Source organism: Patella vulgata, chromosome 9 (genome assembly GCF_932274485.2).
Source record: "Patella vulgata chromosome 9, xgPatVulg1.2, whole genome shotgun sequence".
NCBI classification, from domain to species: Eukaryota; Metazoa; Mollusca; class Gastropoda; family Patellidae; genus Patella; species Patella vulgata.
Window position 1 is genome coordinate 22,083,619 of NC_065887.2, and position 18,791 is coordinate 22,102,409.

Below are 18,791 nucleotides of genomic sequence, written 5' to 3' on the forward strand. Positions count from 1 at the left end.
TATAACTGTGTAACATACACTATTACAATAAATATTTACTAATAACTGTATATACCTTTGCATACAAAATTACAATCCGTATTTAGATATAATTGTATACCCACAAATAGACACATTACTCAAATCTGAATTTTAGCACTTTGTCTTTAGTAAAACCTATTTCTTGACAAACCAAAAAGATTTAAACAGGGCATTGCCAGGAAAAAAGTATATGCCTTTATGGGTCAGGGGCAACATCTATGCATACAATTCACAGGCAAATCTGAATTTCCACAGAGTTCATCCTCACACAAGTCAAAACAATACCACTAAGTTTGATGATTGGGACAGAAACCATGGATTAATACAATTGCACCCCTCTCCCTTAAAATACAAGGCCGTTTTTTATCAAAAGTTTTTATTCCAAATATGTAATTTTTTATATCTACAAAAATCATTGCTCCCTAAGGTTATTTAAGATCAGTAAGAACAAAAGATCAAATTCAAATTGATTCAGTGTTGCATACAATACATATTTACTACTAACTGGAAAGGACACCCAGAGATAAAAGCTAAAAAGGGTGCAAATTTTCCTTAACCAACTATTAAGATATATTCAGAAATAGCAGAAACTGTGTGTTTGAACCCGCAAAACCATGATAATTACCATCTCATCACCAGATAAGATAAATATATGATGGGTGAAGTTAGTTCAGTGTTTATATTTGATGATCTAAAACCATAGATTATATATCTACATATAAATATGGGGAACATCATCAACAGAGAGAGAGAAAGTGAGAGAGCGGGAGAGAGGGATAGAGAAAGAAATGGGGTTTACAGTCTATTTGACACGAACTGGGTCTGGACTAACAAATAATACAGTTTTATTTCAATAGTTTGCATGTGTGTGTAGGGGTCTTTAGCAGTGATAGGAAACTGGAGGACCCACAGAAAATCTCACCAGATGACCGTACAATATATTAGTGTTGAAACTACTATTCGGATATTCGTTAAAGGTTACAAAATAACGGTTATCCGAATCATTTTACTATCCGTTACAATCTTCTGAAATTCCGTTATGTTCTATGCAGGGATATAAACTAACGGGCGATCGGGCGACCTGATATTTTGGTAGTTGTAATAATTGATAATTTGTACTTAATGAACACTGTCATGAAACTAACTTCCGAAAATCGTCGCCATCACTATTTACATGTTTTTAATCTTTGGCTGTTCCATTTCGCCATACCAGTATGAAATCTGAGCAAGCGAGCTTGCTGATTGGTTGAAATTGTATGATAACGAGGGAGGGTACCGAACAGCCTCTGTTTACACCTCGAGGAATTATGAAGCGAAAGTCGATATAATTGAATAACTTTTCAGTCATATTTCAGGTTAATTATCATAAATCGCCTAACATAATCGTTGATATATAAACATGAAGTAATGTAGCAAAGAAAATGGATGTTAAAAGGTTTTATAACAGCGATATATTACGGCAATGAAGACGCTCATAAATACACGTGCTCTGCTATAGTTACTAGTATAAATAACTTCATCACTCGGTGACAACTTATGATATTAAATTTTAAGGACATTACCATTACATCATATTATTTTGCACATCACAACTGAGTTTATAAAACATTAATAAAATATAAATACAAATTCAAATGAATATTAAAGTATTAAATGTGCCAAAATAAATTTAAGTGCATGTATTTTGGTGTTTTTGATTGATTTATGATTAACAAAACAACAGTCTAAATCAGAATTTTTATGTCTCGTGTCAGTTTCTTACCGGGCTAGTAGAATGTTGGCTGGGATAGTAAGATCTGAAAGCTACTAGCCAAAATGGCTATAGTGACCATTTCAGGTTAGTTTCTACCCCTGTATAATCATTTTTACATTTGATTACTTTGAAATTTTCCCCAATGCAACTGATCACGTACGCTGGCAAATTTTTTAATAATGGCGCAAGTCGACCACACACGTTCCGTAGTATGGCAATACTTTGATAAGGTAGCAGACAACAAGGCTCAGTGTACACGGTGTCATGTGAAACTTGCATATAAGGGTTCAACATCAAGTTTTCGAAATCATTTAAAGTATAAACACCCAGGGGTTGATTTATCCAAAGGCTCGACTTCAATGTCAATCGACGTCAACGCTGATAATAATAATCATGATAATGGCGATTTCTTCATATATGATCGGAAGTCCAATCCCAATATACTCCACTGAATGGCAAACTATGACCAGTAAAATTGCCGAATTTTGTGCAAGAGATATGCGCCCTCTGAGTATTGTAAACGGGCAAGGCTTTATTGATATGATAAATACGATAACCCTCGATACCGAGTCCCATGCCATACTCAATCAAAAATTATATTGATAAAATGTATATCACTGGAAAAGGGCAGTTGATTGCCAAACTAAAAATTCAGCCAAGTTTAGCCCTAACTACAAATGCCTGGACAAGCTCAGCAACAGAGGCGTATACAACTCTAACGGCCCATTATCTGGACATTAACTGGAAGCCAGTTAATCACGTTCTTGCTACACACGAAACTGTGGAGCGCCATTACAGGTATTCACTTAGCTGATGATATTAGAGGAATCCTTGCTGATTTTGAAATCACCGAAGTGTGCCAGTGTTGGGTATTACTACGGACAATGCAGCTAATATGGACGTGTGTGTATGAAATTTAGGTTGGAAACACATACGCTGTTTTGGGCATAGTCTACAGTTGGCGGTCAAAGCCGGCATTGATCTATCTTTTGTAAATCACGCAGTGGGGTCTGGCCGGAGAGTTGTGGCATTTTTTCACAAATCAACTGTAGGAAGTAATGCTCTAAAAATGAAACAGGAACAACTCAAAACCCCCTCCCATCACCTGATCCAGGTCGTGGCAACACGCTGGAACTCCACATATTATATGTTTGAACGACTAATAGAACAGTGATTGCCTATTATGGCAGTTATACACGATAGTAGTATTGTAAAGCCGTCTGATGCTCGGGTGCTAGAACTGGCTGACAAAGACTGGAGAACAATGGAGGATACTTTAAAAGTTTTAAAACCCTTTGAAATAGCAACAACGATTGTCAGAGCCCAATAATATCCAACTATTGGAATGGTATATCCCATAGTTTATGGTTTAATAAACAAGCATCTTCAAATTAATGAACTTGATAGTCCTGATGTCCCTAATATGAAAAATACCATTTCTGCAGCTTTGAAAAAAAGATATCTATCGTCACCAGACGAAGAATTGTGTGCATGCACTCAAATAGTAGCATCAGCTTTAGACCCTAGATACAAACATTTGCTATTTTTGCCTAAAGATTCAGAGGTCAAAAGTTTGGGAAATTATTTTGCAAAAGATAACTCCAGATCTTGATCCAAATTCTGATCATGATCGTAATATAGATGTAAGCCCTCCAACGAAAAAAACTAAATCTGCCTTGGATTTTTTGGTGGGAGATTATGTACAAGATGGATCCTGTAGCAAAAATGAAATGATTGGTTGTGCAGTTGGTCGTGCGGAAAGAGAGGTTAATTGTTTTAAATCGGAAGATGTGTGCTCTGCTGATACGTGTCCTCTTCAGTGGTGGAAAATTAACGAACTTAGGTACGCCTTGTTGTCCAAATTAGCAAAAGATTTTTTAGGAATCCCATCTACATCTGTTCCATCGGAACAAGTGTTTTCTACGGCCGGGAACACCGTCACCGCTAAGCGATCAAATCTCGATCCCGGTACAGTAGACAAGCTTATCTTTCTGAGAGAAGCCTTAATAAATAATCCAAAAGTAAATTAACTAACATTCTATACATATACCATAATTGTGTTGAGTAAATATCAACAAATATTTAATCATTTTTTTTTCTTTGCGTTCTCTGTTGAATTTAATATTTGGTTATTTTGAAACATACCCTTGATAGTGAGACGTATAATGTATGACAAAATTGGGTACTAAATATATAGTGCTGAGTAGAATCATCTACATTATTTCACCGTTGGAGTGTTTAATTTTTTATCACTATCGTTTGTTCAGCATTAAATTGTTAATGCAATGCAACGAAATAAAAAATAATATTCATTCCCTGCGTTGGTTTACGGGACACGGGACTGAGTTTAGACTTCTGCAATGAAATTTATTCATACCGACCTAGGTCACATGTATTCTCACTTTCTGATTGGTTGAATAACACTAGATCGCCAGAACGAAGCGACTGACCTTGGTGGGATAAATATGACGTGTTTTTATTTACTTAAATTCGAGTTGATTGAGCAAAATGAAAAGTGGTAGGGTTGTGAATAAGAGGGGCAGTGATACACAAATTTCTTCACCTCATTGATTTTTGGGATATCATGGATAGTCATAATATGCAGCTAAGGTAAACACGTTTTTTATTCGCAGCTCAAAAAATGTGCAAAATCGAAAGTACGATTTTCCCACCGGACGCGGATGACACACATATTGAAATAAAATAAAGAAAATTACGATTATATGAAATATTGGGGTGATTCTGTTCAAGATGTTTACATTTCTGAATTATCCGAATAGTATTCGGATAGCAAACAAAACTATTCGGATCACAAATCTCGATCCGATTTTCAACACTACAATATATAAGGACTGTTCCTTTAATGTCTGAAACAAGGTTGTTGTGTTTGTAAGCAAACACTTGAACTTAAGAATCAATAAAAAGTCTGAAGGGTGAAATAATTACCAGTTCCAAGGCTGACTTTGAAATATGTAATCCATCTGGTGATTCTTTCCTCATGCCTTGAGCTACTAACCGCGATGAACTCCATAGTGTGGCAGCACTATTCTCTCTGTAAAAAATATAAATAGTTTGAAACTTTAATAGTTATCTTTAAATTATCAATAAAATCTGGACACATTTTTTTTATCGATCCTAGCCCATCTGAGTAAAGAGACCTTTATAGGGTTTAACATCAACTTGACACTAACAACTATCATTTGGTAAATGTGTGCTATGAATTCCAACATTCTTGCCTAACACCAGAATCAAACCACGGGACCTTCAGGTTAGCAAGCCAGCACTTAACCGAGTCACCTCAGTGGTTTCACAGGTGACCATACTCGGGAGTGTCCCTATAACTTGCATATCTACATGTACAGAACACACCTAAAATGACTCCACCACACCCTACTTTGGATCAGCTGATGAACGCCATTGTTTTAATAATGCATTTTATTTAAGTACAATTTCATATCTGCAGTAATAATAAATCAATAATTTCTTCTCTTAAAACATGTAGTTTGAAATCACATTTCATAAACAATTTCATTTGTTTGAACCCGCAAAACCATGATAATTACCATCTCATCACCTGATAAGATAAATATATCATGGGTGAAGTTAGTTCAGTGTTTTTATTTGATGATCTAAAACCATAGATTATATATCTGAATATAAATATGGGGAACATCATCAGAGGGTGATACAATGGCAGTAATTGAACTGGAGAATTCCATGGAATACAAATACGATGCCTGTTTATTAGTATTACTGAGCAACTTTTCAACTAGGATCCTCTAGAACTATGCCCTAATGTCATATTGTGGTATATTCTATATCATTGTGGTTTGTAACCTTATATTTAAGTTGACACAAGTTGTCTCCCTTATGTTGTAGTTCTGCCCTTTCTTCTGCCCAAAATGATGCATGAGCTGCTTGTTTAATGGATAATTTAATCAAATGTTTCAGTCATGTGCACACTTAAAATAAATCTTTTCATTTAAACTCTTGCTGCATGCATATCTTCATTCAAGTACTTACAATTTATATAGGGAGACTTTAATATTATATATTCAAGTACAGTATAACTACAGAGACTTTATCATCATATCTATTCATTTAATCTGCTGTGGATGAGATTACAGTATTATAGGAATATTTTATTATAATTTAATTAGTTACAGTATATCTAGGGAGACTTCATTATAATCTCTTTATTCAAATACTTGCAGTGTAGGTAGGGGACTTCATTATAATCTCTTCATTCAAATACTTACAGTATATCTAGAGAGACTTTATTATAATAATCTATCTGTTCATTAGTTATTGCTGATCTGTTAGCATTCAGTTTTTCTTCTACTACAGGATCTGAAAATTAAAAAAAAAAAGAAAAACATATTTAAAGTCAATGTATATAAAAAAAAACCTAATGAATGTATTTACATACTGACAAAGAAATAAAATCTAATTATACAATCTTAGAACCAGCGGCTGCCAGGCAGGATACGCCCACATTTTCGAGAGATGGATAGAGAACAAGCTAAAAAGAAAGTGATTTTTCCTACAATCAAGGGCCATAATTCAGGAAATTATAATTCGATTTGCGCAAATATCAAAAGGAATCGAGATCTTTGTGTTATAAACTTACATTTCAAGTTTCAACAAAATCGGATAAAAATTCTGATCTCCATAGGATCCACAACCTTGATATACCATATTTTTACATTATTTGAGAATGAAGGGCAACCATTTTGACTGTCAGTTTTGAGCCGGTTTTCACGAAATTCGAACTCAGCCATCCTTATGCTGTAACGGTTATATAATAATACGTTTTTTTAGATCGGATAAAAATTATGACCTCTATGGGCTCAACAAGCTAAAATCGCGATTTGTCGTACAATCAGGGGCTATTATTCAGGAAGTTACGTTCTGATATGCGCGAATATCGAAAAGAACCGAGATCGTTGGGTAATAAACTTACATTTCAAGTTTCATCCAAATAGGATTAAAATTGTGACCTCTATAGGGTCCACAACCTTGATATACCATATTTTTTTACACTATTTGAGAACGAAGGGCGGCCATTTTATCTGTCATTTTTGGGGCGATTTTCACGAAATTCGAACTCAGCCGTCCTTAGGGTGTAACAGTGATATAATGATACGTTTTTTTTAAATCGGATAAAAATTATGACCTCTATAGGGTCCACAAGCTAAAAACACGATTTTTCGTACAATCAGGGGCCATAATTCAGGCAGTTACGGTGCGAATATCGAAAGGAACCACAAACTTTGGGTTATAAACTTACATTTCAAGTTTCAACAAAATCGGATAAAAATTGTGACCTCTATAGGGTCCACAACCGTGATATAGCATATTTTTTACAAGGGGCGGCCATTTTGTCTGTCAGTTTTGGGCCGATTTTCACAAAATTCGAACTCGGTCGTCCTTAGGGTGTAACGGTGATATAATAATACGTTTTTTAAATCGGATAAAAATTATGACCTCTATAGGGTCCACAAGCTAAAAAGGGAATTTTTCGTACAATCAGGGGCCATAATTCAGGAAGTTACGGTCCGATATGCGCAAATATCGAAGGAACCGAGATCTTTGGGTTATAAACTTACATTTAAAGTTTCAACTAAATCGGATAAAAATTGTGACCTCTATAGGGTCTACAAATTATGCTATAAAATGATGGCAATGCACTTTCTACATTAATTCAAGTATATTTCTATGAACTTTAATATTTGAAAGATAAGTAACACTAACAGTCAAACTAAGTGACAAAGTTTCTAATCAGATTCAATCTGAAGTGTTGTTTTTAAGCCCAGTATATTTACCTTGCAAAAGCCACAAAATCTTTGTTGAATCTTTCAATTTATTGACAAATGGTAAGATATATGTTAAATTTACTGAATAAAAAAGAAAAGAAAAAGAATATCCTTATCATATATTGTTAAATTATCTATTAAATAATATATTTTCATTATCGACAAAATAGAAAATGTTAAATTTACCATAACAAAATCCCAACATCATATGATTCATTTATTATAGGTATGGTTTTCAATCTCATAAAGGTGTATATTTTCTAGTTTTATATTACAGAAGTCAAGCATAAACTTTAATAATACTCCTAGAGTTCATTAACGGCAGTCGATGCTTGAGAATTACTATTTTCAGATCACAAACTTTGATCATGTAGTGATTAGAAAAAAACTTCTATTTTAAAAGGTTGTACCTTCAAAATTTTTCAATGCTTCTTTACTTCCATTACTTAATTTTATACTCCACTGAAAAATAAAAGAAATTCATATAAATTACGTGTAATATTGCCCATACAACTAACAGCTTTTTTTAAAAGTATTGACAATCGATGACAATTGGAGCATCAAATTTCACATTCTGCAATTCTAAGCAACATATATAGAATTGGTATAATAATTTTTCTGGCAACACATTAAGAGGAAGATGTTGCATTTCCATCCTAATACTAGAAAGAAGTGTGGAACACTCTTGGGAACTGCCAGTGCAGATTTTCCTATTTTAACATCCTAAGTAATTATTCAAATGCAATTTGAAATTTCACATGAATAAAAATTTGTTACTGCAGAATTCTTAAACTTCAAGGCCTGGTTTTCAACATTTATGGATATCTGGATAATATACTATTCAAAAAAAGTAGGGGATATTTGATTTTGGGGGCATAATACTAAAATATGCAAATGACTACGAAAAGAGTCACTATAGAACCTAACAGAAGAAACATTTCCAGTTACATGTGACGCCCAAACGCACCAATAGCTACCGCATGGAATGCAGGTGATGCTTGGGATCATCATGGGGGTCCAACCCAAGATTTGCACGACTCTGACTTTGAATGTTAGTCATTGTGGCATTAAATTCCAGGGTGGAAACATCAGTTTAATTGTTTTAGTGACCAGAAAACAAATTTTGATATGCGTCGGCTTACCCAAAATGAAAGGTTACGTGCCCTTGGCATGCTACAGATCGGCACATATATAGAATTGGTATAATAATTTTTCTGGCAACACATTAAGAGGAAGATGTTGCATTTCCATCCTAATACTAGAAAGAAGTGTGGAACACTCTTGGGAACTGCCAGTGCAGATTTTCCTATTTGAACATCCTAAGTAATTATTCAAATGCAATTTGAAATTTCACATGAATAAAAATTTGTTACTGCAGAATTCTTAAACTTCAAGGCCTGGTTTTCAACATTTATGGATATCTGGATAATATACTATTCAAAAAAAGTAGGGGATATTTGATTTTGGGGGCATAATACTAAAATATGCAAATGACTACGAAAAGAGTCACTATAGAACCTAACAGAAGAAACATTTCCAGTTACATGTGACGCCCAAACGCACCAATAGCTACCGCATGGAATGCAGGTGATGCTTGGGATCATCATGGGGGTCCAACCCAAGATTTGCACGACTCTGACTTTGAATGTTAGTCATTGTGGCATTAAATTCCAGGGTGGAAACATCAGTTTAATTGTTTTAGTGACCAGAAAACAAATTTTGATATGCGTCGGCTTACCCAAAATGAAAGGTTACGTGCCCTTGGCATGCTACAGATCGGCACAACACAGGCGGTTGTGTTTCTCAGTCTGTCATAAGCAGGCTATGGTCCAGATACCGTGATACACAATCTGTACAGGACAGACCACGCTCAGGTCGACCAAGGGCGACAACTCAAGCCCAGGATCGATTTATCCGTACCTTGGTCTTGAGAAATCGTGTCATCACAGCAAATCAGATCAGCGCTCGTCTTCAAACAGACACTGGTGTGAGAGTGAGTGGCCAGACGATTCGGAATCGACTGCATAGGGGTCACCTTCGCGCCCGACGTCCTCGCCTGATCCCTTGTTTGAGAGATCATCACATTCAGACAAGACGTCGTTGGTGTAGGGATCGTCAACACTGGGATAATCGACGCTGGAGCAATGTGATGTTTTCAGATGAGTCAAGGTTCACTGTTGATTTTTTGGACAGACGTAGGAGGGTGTGGCGTTGTCGAAACGAGCGCTTCCAAGACGTTAACGTCATCAGACATGATCGATTTGGGGGTGGTTCTGTTATGGTGTGGGGAGGCATCACTGTTGCTGGAAGAATGGCTTTACATGTTGTTGCAAGGCGTGTTACAGGCCAGTACTACCGGGACAACATCTTGGCAGTCCATGTTGTGCCGTTCGCACGACGTCATGGCCGCCGTTTCATCTTCCAGGATGACAACGCAAGATGTCACAGGGCCAGGATCGTTACAGGTTACCTCCAACAACAGAACATCACCACATTACTTTGGCCAGCACTGAGTCCCGACCTCTCCCCCATCGAGCATGTCTGGGACATGCTTGGACAGAGGTTACGTCAACTCAACAACGTCCTGCCAATGTCCAAGAACTTGCTGCTGCGTTGCAACAGGAATGGGACAATCTGGACCAAAATGACCTTAGACGTCTCATTAGGAGTATGCCACGTCGGATCAATGCTTGTTTGGCAAACAGAGGAGGATTTACCCGTTACTGACTTGGTTGTGATGCTGTGGTAACTTTGCTGTTTGACCCCGGGTATCATTTTACCCTTATAATGGTCAGTCTGTGCCTTACTTAGTCTAACGATCATTTGGAATAAATCGATGAATGTGAACTTCATTTCATTTTGTCATTTGTTTCTTCGCCAGTTTCATTAGGTGACTTTAATAACACTTAATCAAATATCCCCTACTTTTTTTGAATAGTATATGTCAGTATTAAAATCATGATAACCATATGTTTACAATAATTGTAACCAGCGGCTGCCAGGCAGGATACGCCCACATTTTCGAGAGATGGATAGAGAACAAGCTAAAAAGAAAGTGATTTTTCCTACAATCAAGGGCCATAATTCAGGAAATTACAATTCGATATGCGCAAATATCGAAAGGAACCAAGATCTTTGTGTTATAAACTTACATATCAAGTTTCAACAAAATCGGATTACAATTGTGACCTCTATAGGGTCCACAACCATGATATACCATATTTTTACGCTATTTGAGAACGAATGACGGCCATTTTGTCTGTCAATTTTGGGCCGATTTTCACGAAATTCGAACTCAGCCGTCCTTAGGGTGTAACGGTGATATAATAATACGGTTTTTTAAATCGGATAAAAATTATGACCTCTATAGGGTCCACAAGCTAAAAACGCGATTTTTGTAAGGAACCGAGATCTTTGGGTTATAAACTTAAATTTCAAGTTTCAACAAAATCGGATAAAAATTGTGACCTCTATAGGGTCCACAAGCTAAAAACGTGATTTTTCGTACAATCAGAGGCCATTATCCATGAAGTTTCGATCCGATACATGCCAATATCGAAAGCAGCCGAGATCTTTTGGGGATAAACCTATATTTCAAGTTTCGTCAAAATCGGATAAGAATTGTGACCTGTAGAGAGTCCACAAACAATTGTGGACAGACGGACGGACAGGGGTGACGGCATAATACGTCCACATGAAAATGTGGGCGTACAAAAACTAACTATGCGTATGAATTTGTTGTATAATTCAAGAATAGCATAAAATATTGGAACACCTATGGCATGGAATACTTACTGTAGCACTACTTGTTATAACTAGATTAGGTCTGGCACTGGGTTCACTAATCAACCAGTTCTTATATACATTATACATAGATATATTAACCATTGGGTGCCATAAAAAATCCTGAAAAACACAAAAACATGAAGTTCTTTAAAACTTATCTCTGAAAGTTGTAATCACAGGTGCTTAATGTCATTTTTGAAAATTTCTATTTTAAAAGTCCCTGTCGATGTAATATCCCACAAACCAACTCCAGGAATCTGTGTGTCTTAAAGACGAAATGTGTTTGAAACCGCAAAACCATGATAATTACCATCTCATCACCTGATAAGATAAATATATCATGGGTGAAGTTAGTTCAGTTTATATTTGATGATCTAAAACCATAGATTATATATCTGAATATAAATATGGGGAACATCATCATTATCCAGGACAATTTTCAGCATAGTCTTTTCTAACAAGATCACCATCTGATATAATACTCAGTATAATTCTTGATATATAGTAATGGAATAATTGGGAATGTCCAATATAAAGATAATCAAACTACAAATCTAAAGCCATTTTCAGCGATACATCAATAGTTGTCAAATGAGCCAATCTGAGACATCCACTGTCCACTTAAATTAAATCTAAGAAAATACCTACCACTCTTGCATTGATCTTATTATCTTGAAAATGGACATCTCTGTGTGCCTTGAACTTTTTGACTTCATCATTACTGATCAGATTAATAAAATGGAAGTACAATTGTCTAATACGAGAATCTCCTAAAAAAACAATGTGGTTCCTTCCTCCCCAATACGATATATAATGCATACACATTCGGGCATCTCTGAAATAGAAAAAATTCAAATTGCCAGATGTGGATGGTCAGTTGTGACGACCCGATTATTGGATGTTGGCGGTATCAGCCAATATGCCAAAATTGCCATTGGTTAACTGGTTTTTGTTTTTAACTAAATGGACTATTGCTATTTCCTGTCAAATAATACTTTACCTCTAGTCGACCCTGATTATGGGTTCAAGTATAATAAAATGGAACGACATCACCAGTATTAGAAGACTATAAATACTTACGATTTGGTGTATTTGTGGGTCATACATCCATACGGTTGCCAAGTATTGTAACCTGGGAAACGTCCATCACTAAGAAGCCATTTACATGAATCATTTCCTGCAATTAGAGAAATAATAGGATTATGATTAAAATTCAATACTGCACCCACATTCTGGTCAACTTGCTCCATGTTTAGTGCAAAATAGATCGATTTGTTAGCTGAATGTCATCATTAGCTGATTATCAATTCAGATCTGGTGATGAAATTTTCTACCGTGAAATTGATCCTTTTGTTGTACAATTATATTTTTTTTAATTAATATCCACTCTTGTTTTTAATAAGGAAATCATATTAAGCAGTGCAGTTGGAGAACTACTTCTTGCTTCCATCAATTTGTGCTATAGAAAAGTGTAATAAATATATTTATGTACATAATTAATCATATATTTTAAATGAAACTTATTTAATTAATCTAAACTCGAATTGATGTCAGCTGTCAAAGAATAGAAAGATGAAGAAATGAAATGCCTGAATGTATGGACTGTTAGTCTCTGTATGGCATTAGATAATCTCCCAAATTGGATGCACTCAGATTAAAAGAGAACCATCAAAAGATTCTACGAAAATCATGGATTGTGCTAACTTTATCTTACTTATAGGCTGCAGTGGACGCCGAATGTTGACAAATTTTCAATTCCTCATAACTTTGTAAACAATGAACAGAATTGAACCATTTTGCGAAAATGTACTCTTTTAGTTTTTGGTTTTTTTAGCTATTCAACATTCACAATATTGTAGTTTACAAGGAATTAACCATCCCCCAAATGATGAGCAGAGATTTTAACTTAAAAGTGATAAAATTAATTGCATTCTCTTAACAATTTTATAATTCAATTTTAACAATTCAATCTATAAATCATTATAACCAGCGGTTGGTTGCCAGGCAAGATACGCCCACATTTTGCAAGAGCTGGACAGAGAATAAGCTAAACAAGACAACAGTGAGGCTGATGTCCCCCGCCAAAATCCAAAAATAAATAGATGACACATTCATTTATCGCAAATTTAATTTTTCAAAAGTATCCAGCAATCAAACAGATTATCAACTATACACTAAGTTTCATGACTCTATCAGATAGAATCAAAGTTATCTTGTCCTAAAGTAAAGCATCGACCAATGAAATTTTAGTTATTTTTATTACTTTTCTGTACGAAATATGACCGATTTCCTTTAAATTTTGTCGAAATAAATGTTAAAAACAATATTTTTGTGGTGGATTTTAGTATATGTATAAATCTAGCGTATGCAAGTCAAATTTGAGCATGCTCCAAAGTCATTCAATTGAGTCTGTCAAATTTTTATCATTTTTGAATGTTTTTGACAGAATTTTGCAAAATGCTGCTTATCTATGGGTATAAAACCAGCTACAAAAATAAATGTTCTGAACCGATTTTTAAAATTTAAACATATTAATAATTCTCGGGGTTTTTTTCTAATTGTGTGCAAAGTAATTACATAGTCTAACGTCCATGGTTTCCAAAAAATTATATTTTTGTGTACACAACAAATGAATGTTAGACTAGGCTTAGCTGCGCGACAGTTTATGGATATTATAAACAAAACTAGGTACCATATTTTAGGTGGATTATGCTATGGTACATAACAAATCCAACAACCATCAAAAAGGCTACAATCTTTGCATTTTCAACATTTATGTAGTGAGTAATCTCATGCGTTGAACTTCTATCCGCCATATTCGCCCCATATCTCGTAATTTCTCGTGCCGTCACGTACACGATAAACTCCACGCTTCACAAGCTCCGTTCAACAAGTACCTTGGTGGCGCCACATATATACCGGTAGGAAATGGGGGAATACCTGACAACTCATCCCAAAGACAACTCATCCCAGACAACTCATCCCGGACAACTCATCCCAATAAAAAGACAACTCATCCCAAATTAGAAGACAGCTCATCCCCAGTCAAAAGACAACTCATCCCAAGTTAGAAGACAACTCATCCCAACTTTAAAAAAAACAATAATCATTCCAAGTTACAAATAAATATCGCAACAAATATTGATTTTTTTTATTATTTATTATATCAACAATTTATATAAGAATTTATTATATCAACAATTTATATAAGAATTTATTATATCAACAATTTATATAATAATTTATTATTATATCAACAATTTATATAAGAATTTATTATATCAACAATTTATATTATAATCTATTAGATCAACAATTTATAAAAATAATAATGTTAAATTATTTATTACATCAACAATTTATTAAATAATTCATTTTATTATTTATTACATCAACAATTTATTAAATAATACATTTTATTATATCATGATCAACTAATACATTTTTATAAATATGTTTTTTCTTCTGTCAGTATGTCATTCAGTAGGTTAGCCATTTAGTAAATTTGTCCTTCAGTTAGGTCCATAAATTCCCTTCTGTCAGTATGTCATTCAGTAGGTTAGCCATTTAGTAAATTTGTCCTTCAGTTAGGTCCATAAATTCCCCCACCTCTCTTTAGTAACTGGTTGGTACTAATAGTCTGGTCTGTGTATGAATGCCACAGTTAAAATAATTTGAATTGCGCTGTTCTTGTCTGTTTTTGCTGGTGCCTTCGTACCAGTATTACAAGTTCTGTGCTGCCATCGTTCACATCCGTCGCACTGAACAACCTCCGGTCTTGGGCGAACAACTGACTCACAAACTATACAGCTATCAGACATTTTGAAAAATGATACTGAAATACTACTACTCAGTTTAGTTAATCGATGTTTTGTTGATTAATTTTCTTTGAAGTGCTTCATGATGAAAAAATAAAACAAAACACAACTACCAATCTGTTAAAACAACAAAGTACTAAAACAGTAATACAAACAGTAATCATCAGTTTATTACAACAACAATATCAGTGACCGCCCTAGACATTCGCCAATTCGCCAATGGCGACAATTATTTTTATTGGCGAATAAAGTGATGATACTGGCGAAAAATTTGGCGAATGAATTTTAGAGAGTGTTATTTCGTAAATCTGCTAATATTAAACTTGAAATCGTCTCGTTAAACGCTTCTTTCGATCGACTCGATGGAGTGTCTATTTTTAGTACATTAATTACTCTAGTCTCAATCTTACAAGTCGCAAATCAGTCAATGTTACAATATTACGCATTAAAACGACCGAAAGATCGAGTCTGGAGACTATAAAACACAGTTACGCCCCTTTTGTGTGGCACTGCGTTGTTTACATTCGCTTCACTACAAGTTTTCTTTACTTACGCAGCAAATAAATAAAACGCACATTAATTACAACTAATACTAGTAAACCCAAAATAAGGATAGATTCCTTTTTCCTTCCTACGACTACTGTTAGTCCAGAATCTACTTCCGTGAGTGAGCGTGTCATCTCGGACGCAAGTCCTTCGTTGGCTTCATCAACATGTGGACAAAAATTAGACCTTTAACCGAGACCGTCGAGCTAACCCTCAATGACCTCATGCTTATAAAAATGGATGGACCGGACATAAATTTCAAATCAGCGGTGTCTTAAAAAGAATCGTCGTGTCTTTTCTGTTATGACGATGAAGTAAATTAAATCATGTGACTGTGAAGTACGTCCTATAAACATTTTTTTGTTATCTGCATTCATTCTCTCAATAATGTGAACTTTTGCATGAACAAGGAGATAAAATAATATTCTTGTGTACTATATATAGAGGATATTTGTCGTTTTAGAGTGAATAACATATTTTATTTCATCGAGAAGCAAGAAAACTTATATTTTCACGAATGCGTAGCATGAGTGAAAACATAAACGTTTTCTTGCTTAGAGATGAAATAAAATATGTTATTCACGACAAAACGACAAATGTTCTATTTATTTTATGATTTTACAATCATTTTAGGTAAAAACAACTAGCCAGTGGAATAACACTTTTATTTCACTGATAAAACGCGATATTCCACTACTGATCATAAAATAAAAGTACATATTAAACATTTATTTTGTCCGCGATATCACCTCGGTGGAAGCGGACGTAAAATACAACAAACACACACACACATTTATTTTCATTTTTAATTAACAAACATATGAATAAAAATGATATAAAATATTTGGCTAAAACTTTCTGAATTGGCTAATAAAATTTTGAATTGGCTAAAAATTTGGCTAAAGGTTTTAAGAGTCTAGGGCGGTCACTGCAATATCAATTTGATTAAAACAACAATATCAATTTGATTAAAACAACAATACCACTCTTGTTGTAACTGAATAACATGTCCCAATCTTTATTCTGGTCAACAAATTGTACTATTTTACAGTATTCCAATTAATTGATGATACAAATTTCATCTTAACACACCTAATTTAAAAAATTGGAAAAATTCAACTAAATGATTTGAAAAGCCTAACGTAAACCTTTTCAAATGTGAGTTGGATTTAAAAATATTTTCGAACCCTCTGGACAAGTAAAATAGGATGTAATGGATAATTTACACAACCGGTAGGACAATTATTTATTTTCTGGAGCTGTCAAGACAGCCAGAGTGTTATTGTCCCTTTAAGATAACAAAATCAGATTGGTTTTGGTCTGAGTGGTCTTCAAAGAAAGCAATTGGGATGAGTTGTCTTTTATATTGGGATGAGTTGTCTTTTATTGGGATGAGTTGTCTTTGGGATGAGTTGTCTGTATACCAAATGGGGCATCATATAATTTACCCAACTTAATATAAGACACTATAACTATAGTCATTTATGCACAAAGCTAGACTGAAAATCCCAAAAGTAAGAACTTTGCTCTAACATTACAGCCCAAAGCATTTTACATTTAAATTCAATATATTACAGACATGCCCCCCCCCCCCCACCTACCAATTTCTAATGAATTACTCAATTAGCAGTTGGCTACACATTTCAAATATCTGGGCATTGTCAAATATATTACTGCCATAATAATTCTAAATGATCTATAACCAAATAGGGGGGGCAGCTGGCGGAATGGTTAGCACGTGCGCACTGTATCATAAGGTCTGTCATTGCGAGTCAATTATAACTGGCATGCTTTCGATTCCCCGGTTGTATGTGACAAGGAGTAGGTTCGCCTGTCCAATCTTGTGCCGTGGGTTTAATTCTCCGGGCCTCCGCTTTCCTCCCACTGCTAAAGAGCCCTACGCGCAAGCGAATTGTTGAAATAAAATTTAACCATGTGTTAGTCCCAAAATAAAGTAGTTTGTGTCGAGTGGATGTTAAACCCCATTTCTCTCTCTCTCTATAACCAGAATAAACTAGGACAAAGATGGGTTCGAATGGTTCATCGACCTACTTGACAATGCAGCACAACTGCTCAACAAAACAAAGAACAAACCGTACAAGAACAGAGCAATAGTTAATCAAAAATGTTTATATGATCAAGCTGGACACAATTAACAACCCTCCAACATGAGTACAATGAGCAGTGGCATCAAGTGAACAGCAAGCCAGAATCAGGTTCAGGAGGCTGCTCCCCAGGACAATTTAATGAAGACATATTTATAAATTATTGGGATGGCTGAAGCCCTGATATTTGTAATGGTGAATAGAATGTTATTCTTTTGTTTGAGAATTTGACGGGCCACACAGGATATGTTCTTTGTCTCACGGCCATAAACACCATGCATAATTTTCAAGCCAAGTGTGTAATAATTTGAGGCTCTAGACCATCAACTAGGGGGTGCTCGATTGTCAGTCCAGAATGTCCCGAATTGACAGAATTGCAATCAAGGGATTCAGAATTCAGCCCTGTCACAGTTCTGCCAGTTCGACAGCTGAGGTAGTGTGAGTAGAATCGTGACATATTTTAAGTAACAAATATGTTTCAGCTGTCATGATTGGTTGGGATATATTTTTATGCAGTCGACACATGCTATGTTCTCCAAAATTCTCCCTTGCACTCGATTGACACTATTTTTGGAATTGAAAGAATTTAATTCGGGAACGTTCAATCGAGTATCCCCCTTACAATTATAAAATTTAACAAGGGCCATAACTCTTGACAATACTTATGGGAAATTATAACTTTAGCCTCTAGAGTATCCACAATATTTTTCAAAATTATCAAGGGCCATATCTCAGGTAGTACATGTAATTATTAGAAATCGCTGAACATGAAATGAAATTGGGTTTAAATGTCCTACGTACTGTTCTGCTCGCTGAAAATCAATAGGCTTCTTTGTTTCATGACCATAAACACAATGAATAACTTTAGCCACTAGAGTGCCAACAAGCAATGTGGGTGTAAAAAAAGTATGGTAAGCATATTCTGCCTTGTACATGATATCCATAC

General features: G+C 35.0%; 1 protein-coding gene and 3 non-coding genes across 6 annotated transcripts in view; all 4 read right to left on the reverse strand.

Annotated features, from left to right (window-relative positions):
• The window catches only part of LOC126832596 (N-acetylneuraminate 9-O-acetyltransferase), a 37,003-nt gene extending 22,770 nt beyond the window's left edge, over positions 1-14,233 (reverse strand). The window contains exons 1-8 of one of the 3 annotated variants that reach the window (XM_050563441.2): positions 14,069-14,233; positions 12,457-12,553; positions 12,025-12,211; positions 11,386-11,496; positions 8,001-8,052; positions 7,600-7,671; positions 6,034-6,124; positions 4,721-4,826 (exon numbers count right to left, since the gene is read on the reverse strand). In XM_050563441.2, the coding sequence (XP_050419398.2) occupies positions 4,721-4,826; positions 6,034-6,124; positions 7,600-7,671; positions 8,001-8,052; positions 11,386-11,496; positions 12,025-12,211; positions 12,457-12,553; positions 14,069-14,192 (840 nt within the window). In that variant the 5' untranslated portion in view covers positions 14,193-14,233. The remainder of the gene's footprint in view (positions 1-4,720; positions 4,827-6,033; positions 6,125-7,599; positions 7,672-8,000; positions 8,053-11,385; positions 11,497-12,024; positions 12,212-12,456; positions 12,554-14,068) is intronic. The other 2 variants (XM_050563442.2, XM_056103251.1) reach the window with 2 other exon arrangements.
• LOC126808343 (small nucleolar RNA SNORA79) lies at positions 614-761 on the reverse strand. The gene has a single exon (XR_007674586.1). It is a non-coding gene; the product is annotated as a small nucleolar RNA SNORA79 (small nucleolar RNA).
• Positions 5,305-5,452, reverse strand: LOC126808340 (small nucleolar RNA SNORA79). The gene has a single exon (XR_007674582.1). It is a non-coding gene; the product is annotated as a small nucleolar RNA SNORA79 (small nucleolar RNA).
• Positions 11,654-11,799, reverse strand: LOC126808344 (small nucleolar RNA SNORA79). The gene has a single exon (XR_007674587.1). It is a non-coding gene; the product is annotated as a small nucleolar RNA SNORA79 (small nucleolar RNA).
• Positions 14,234-18,791: the final 4,558 nt, after the last annotated feature.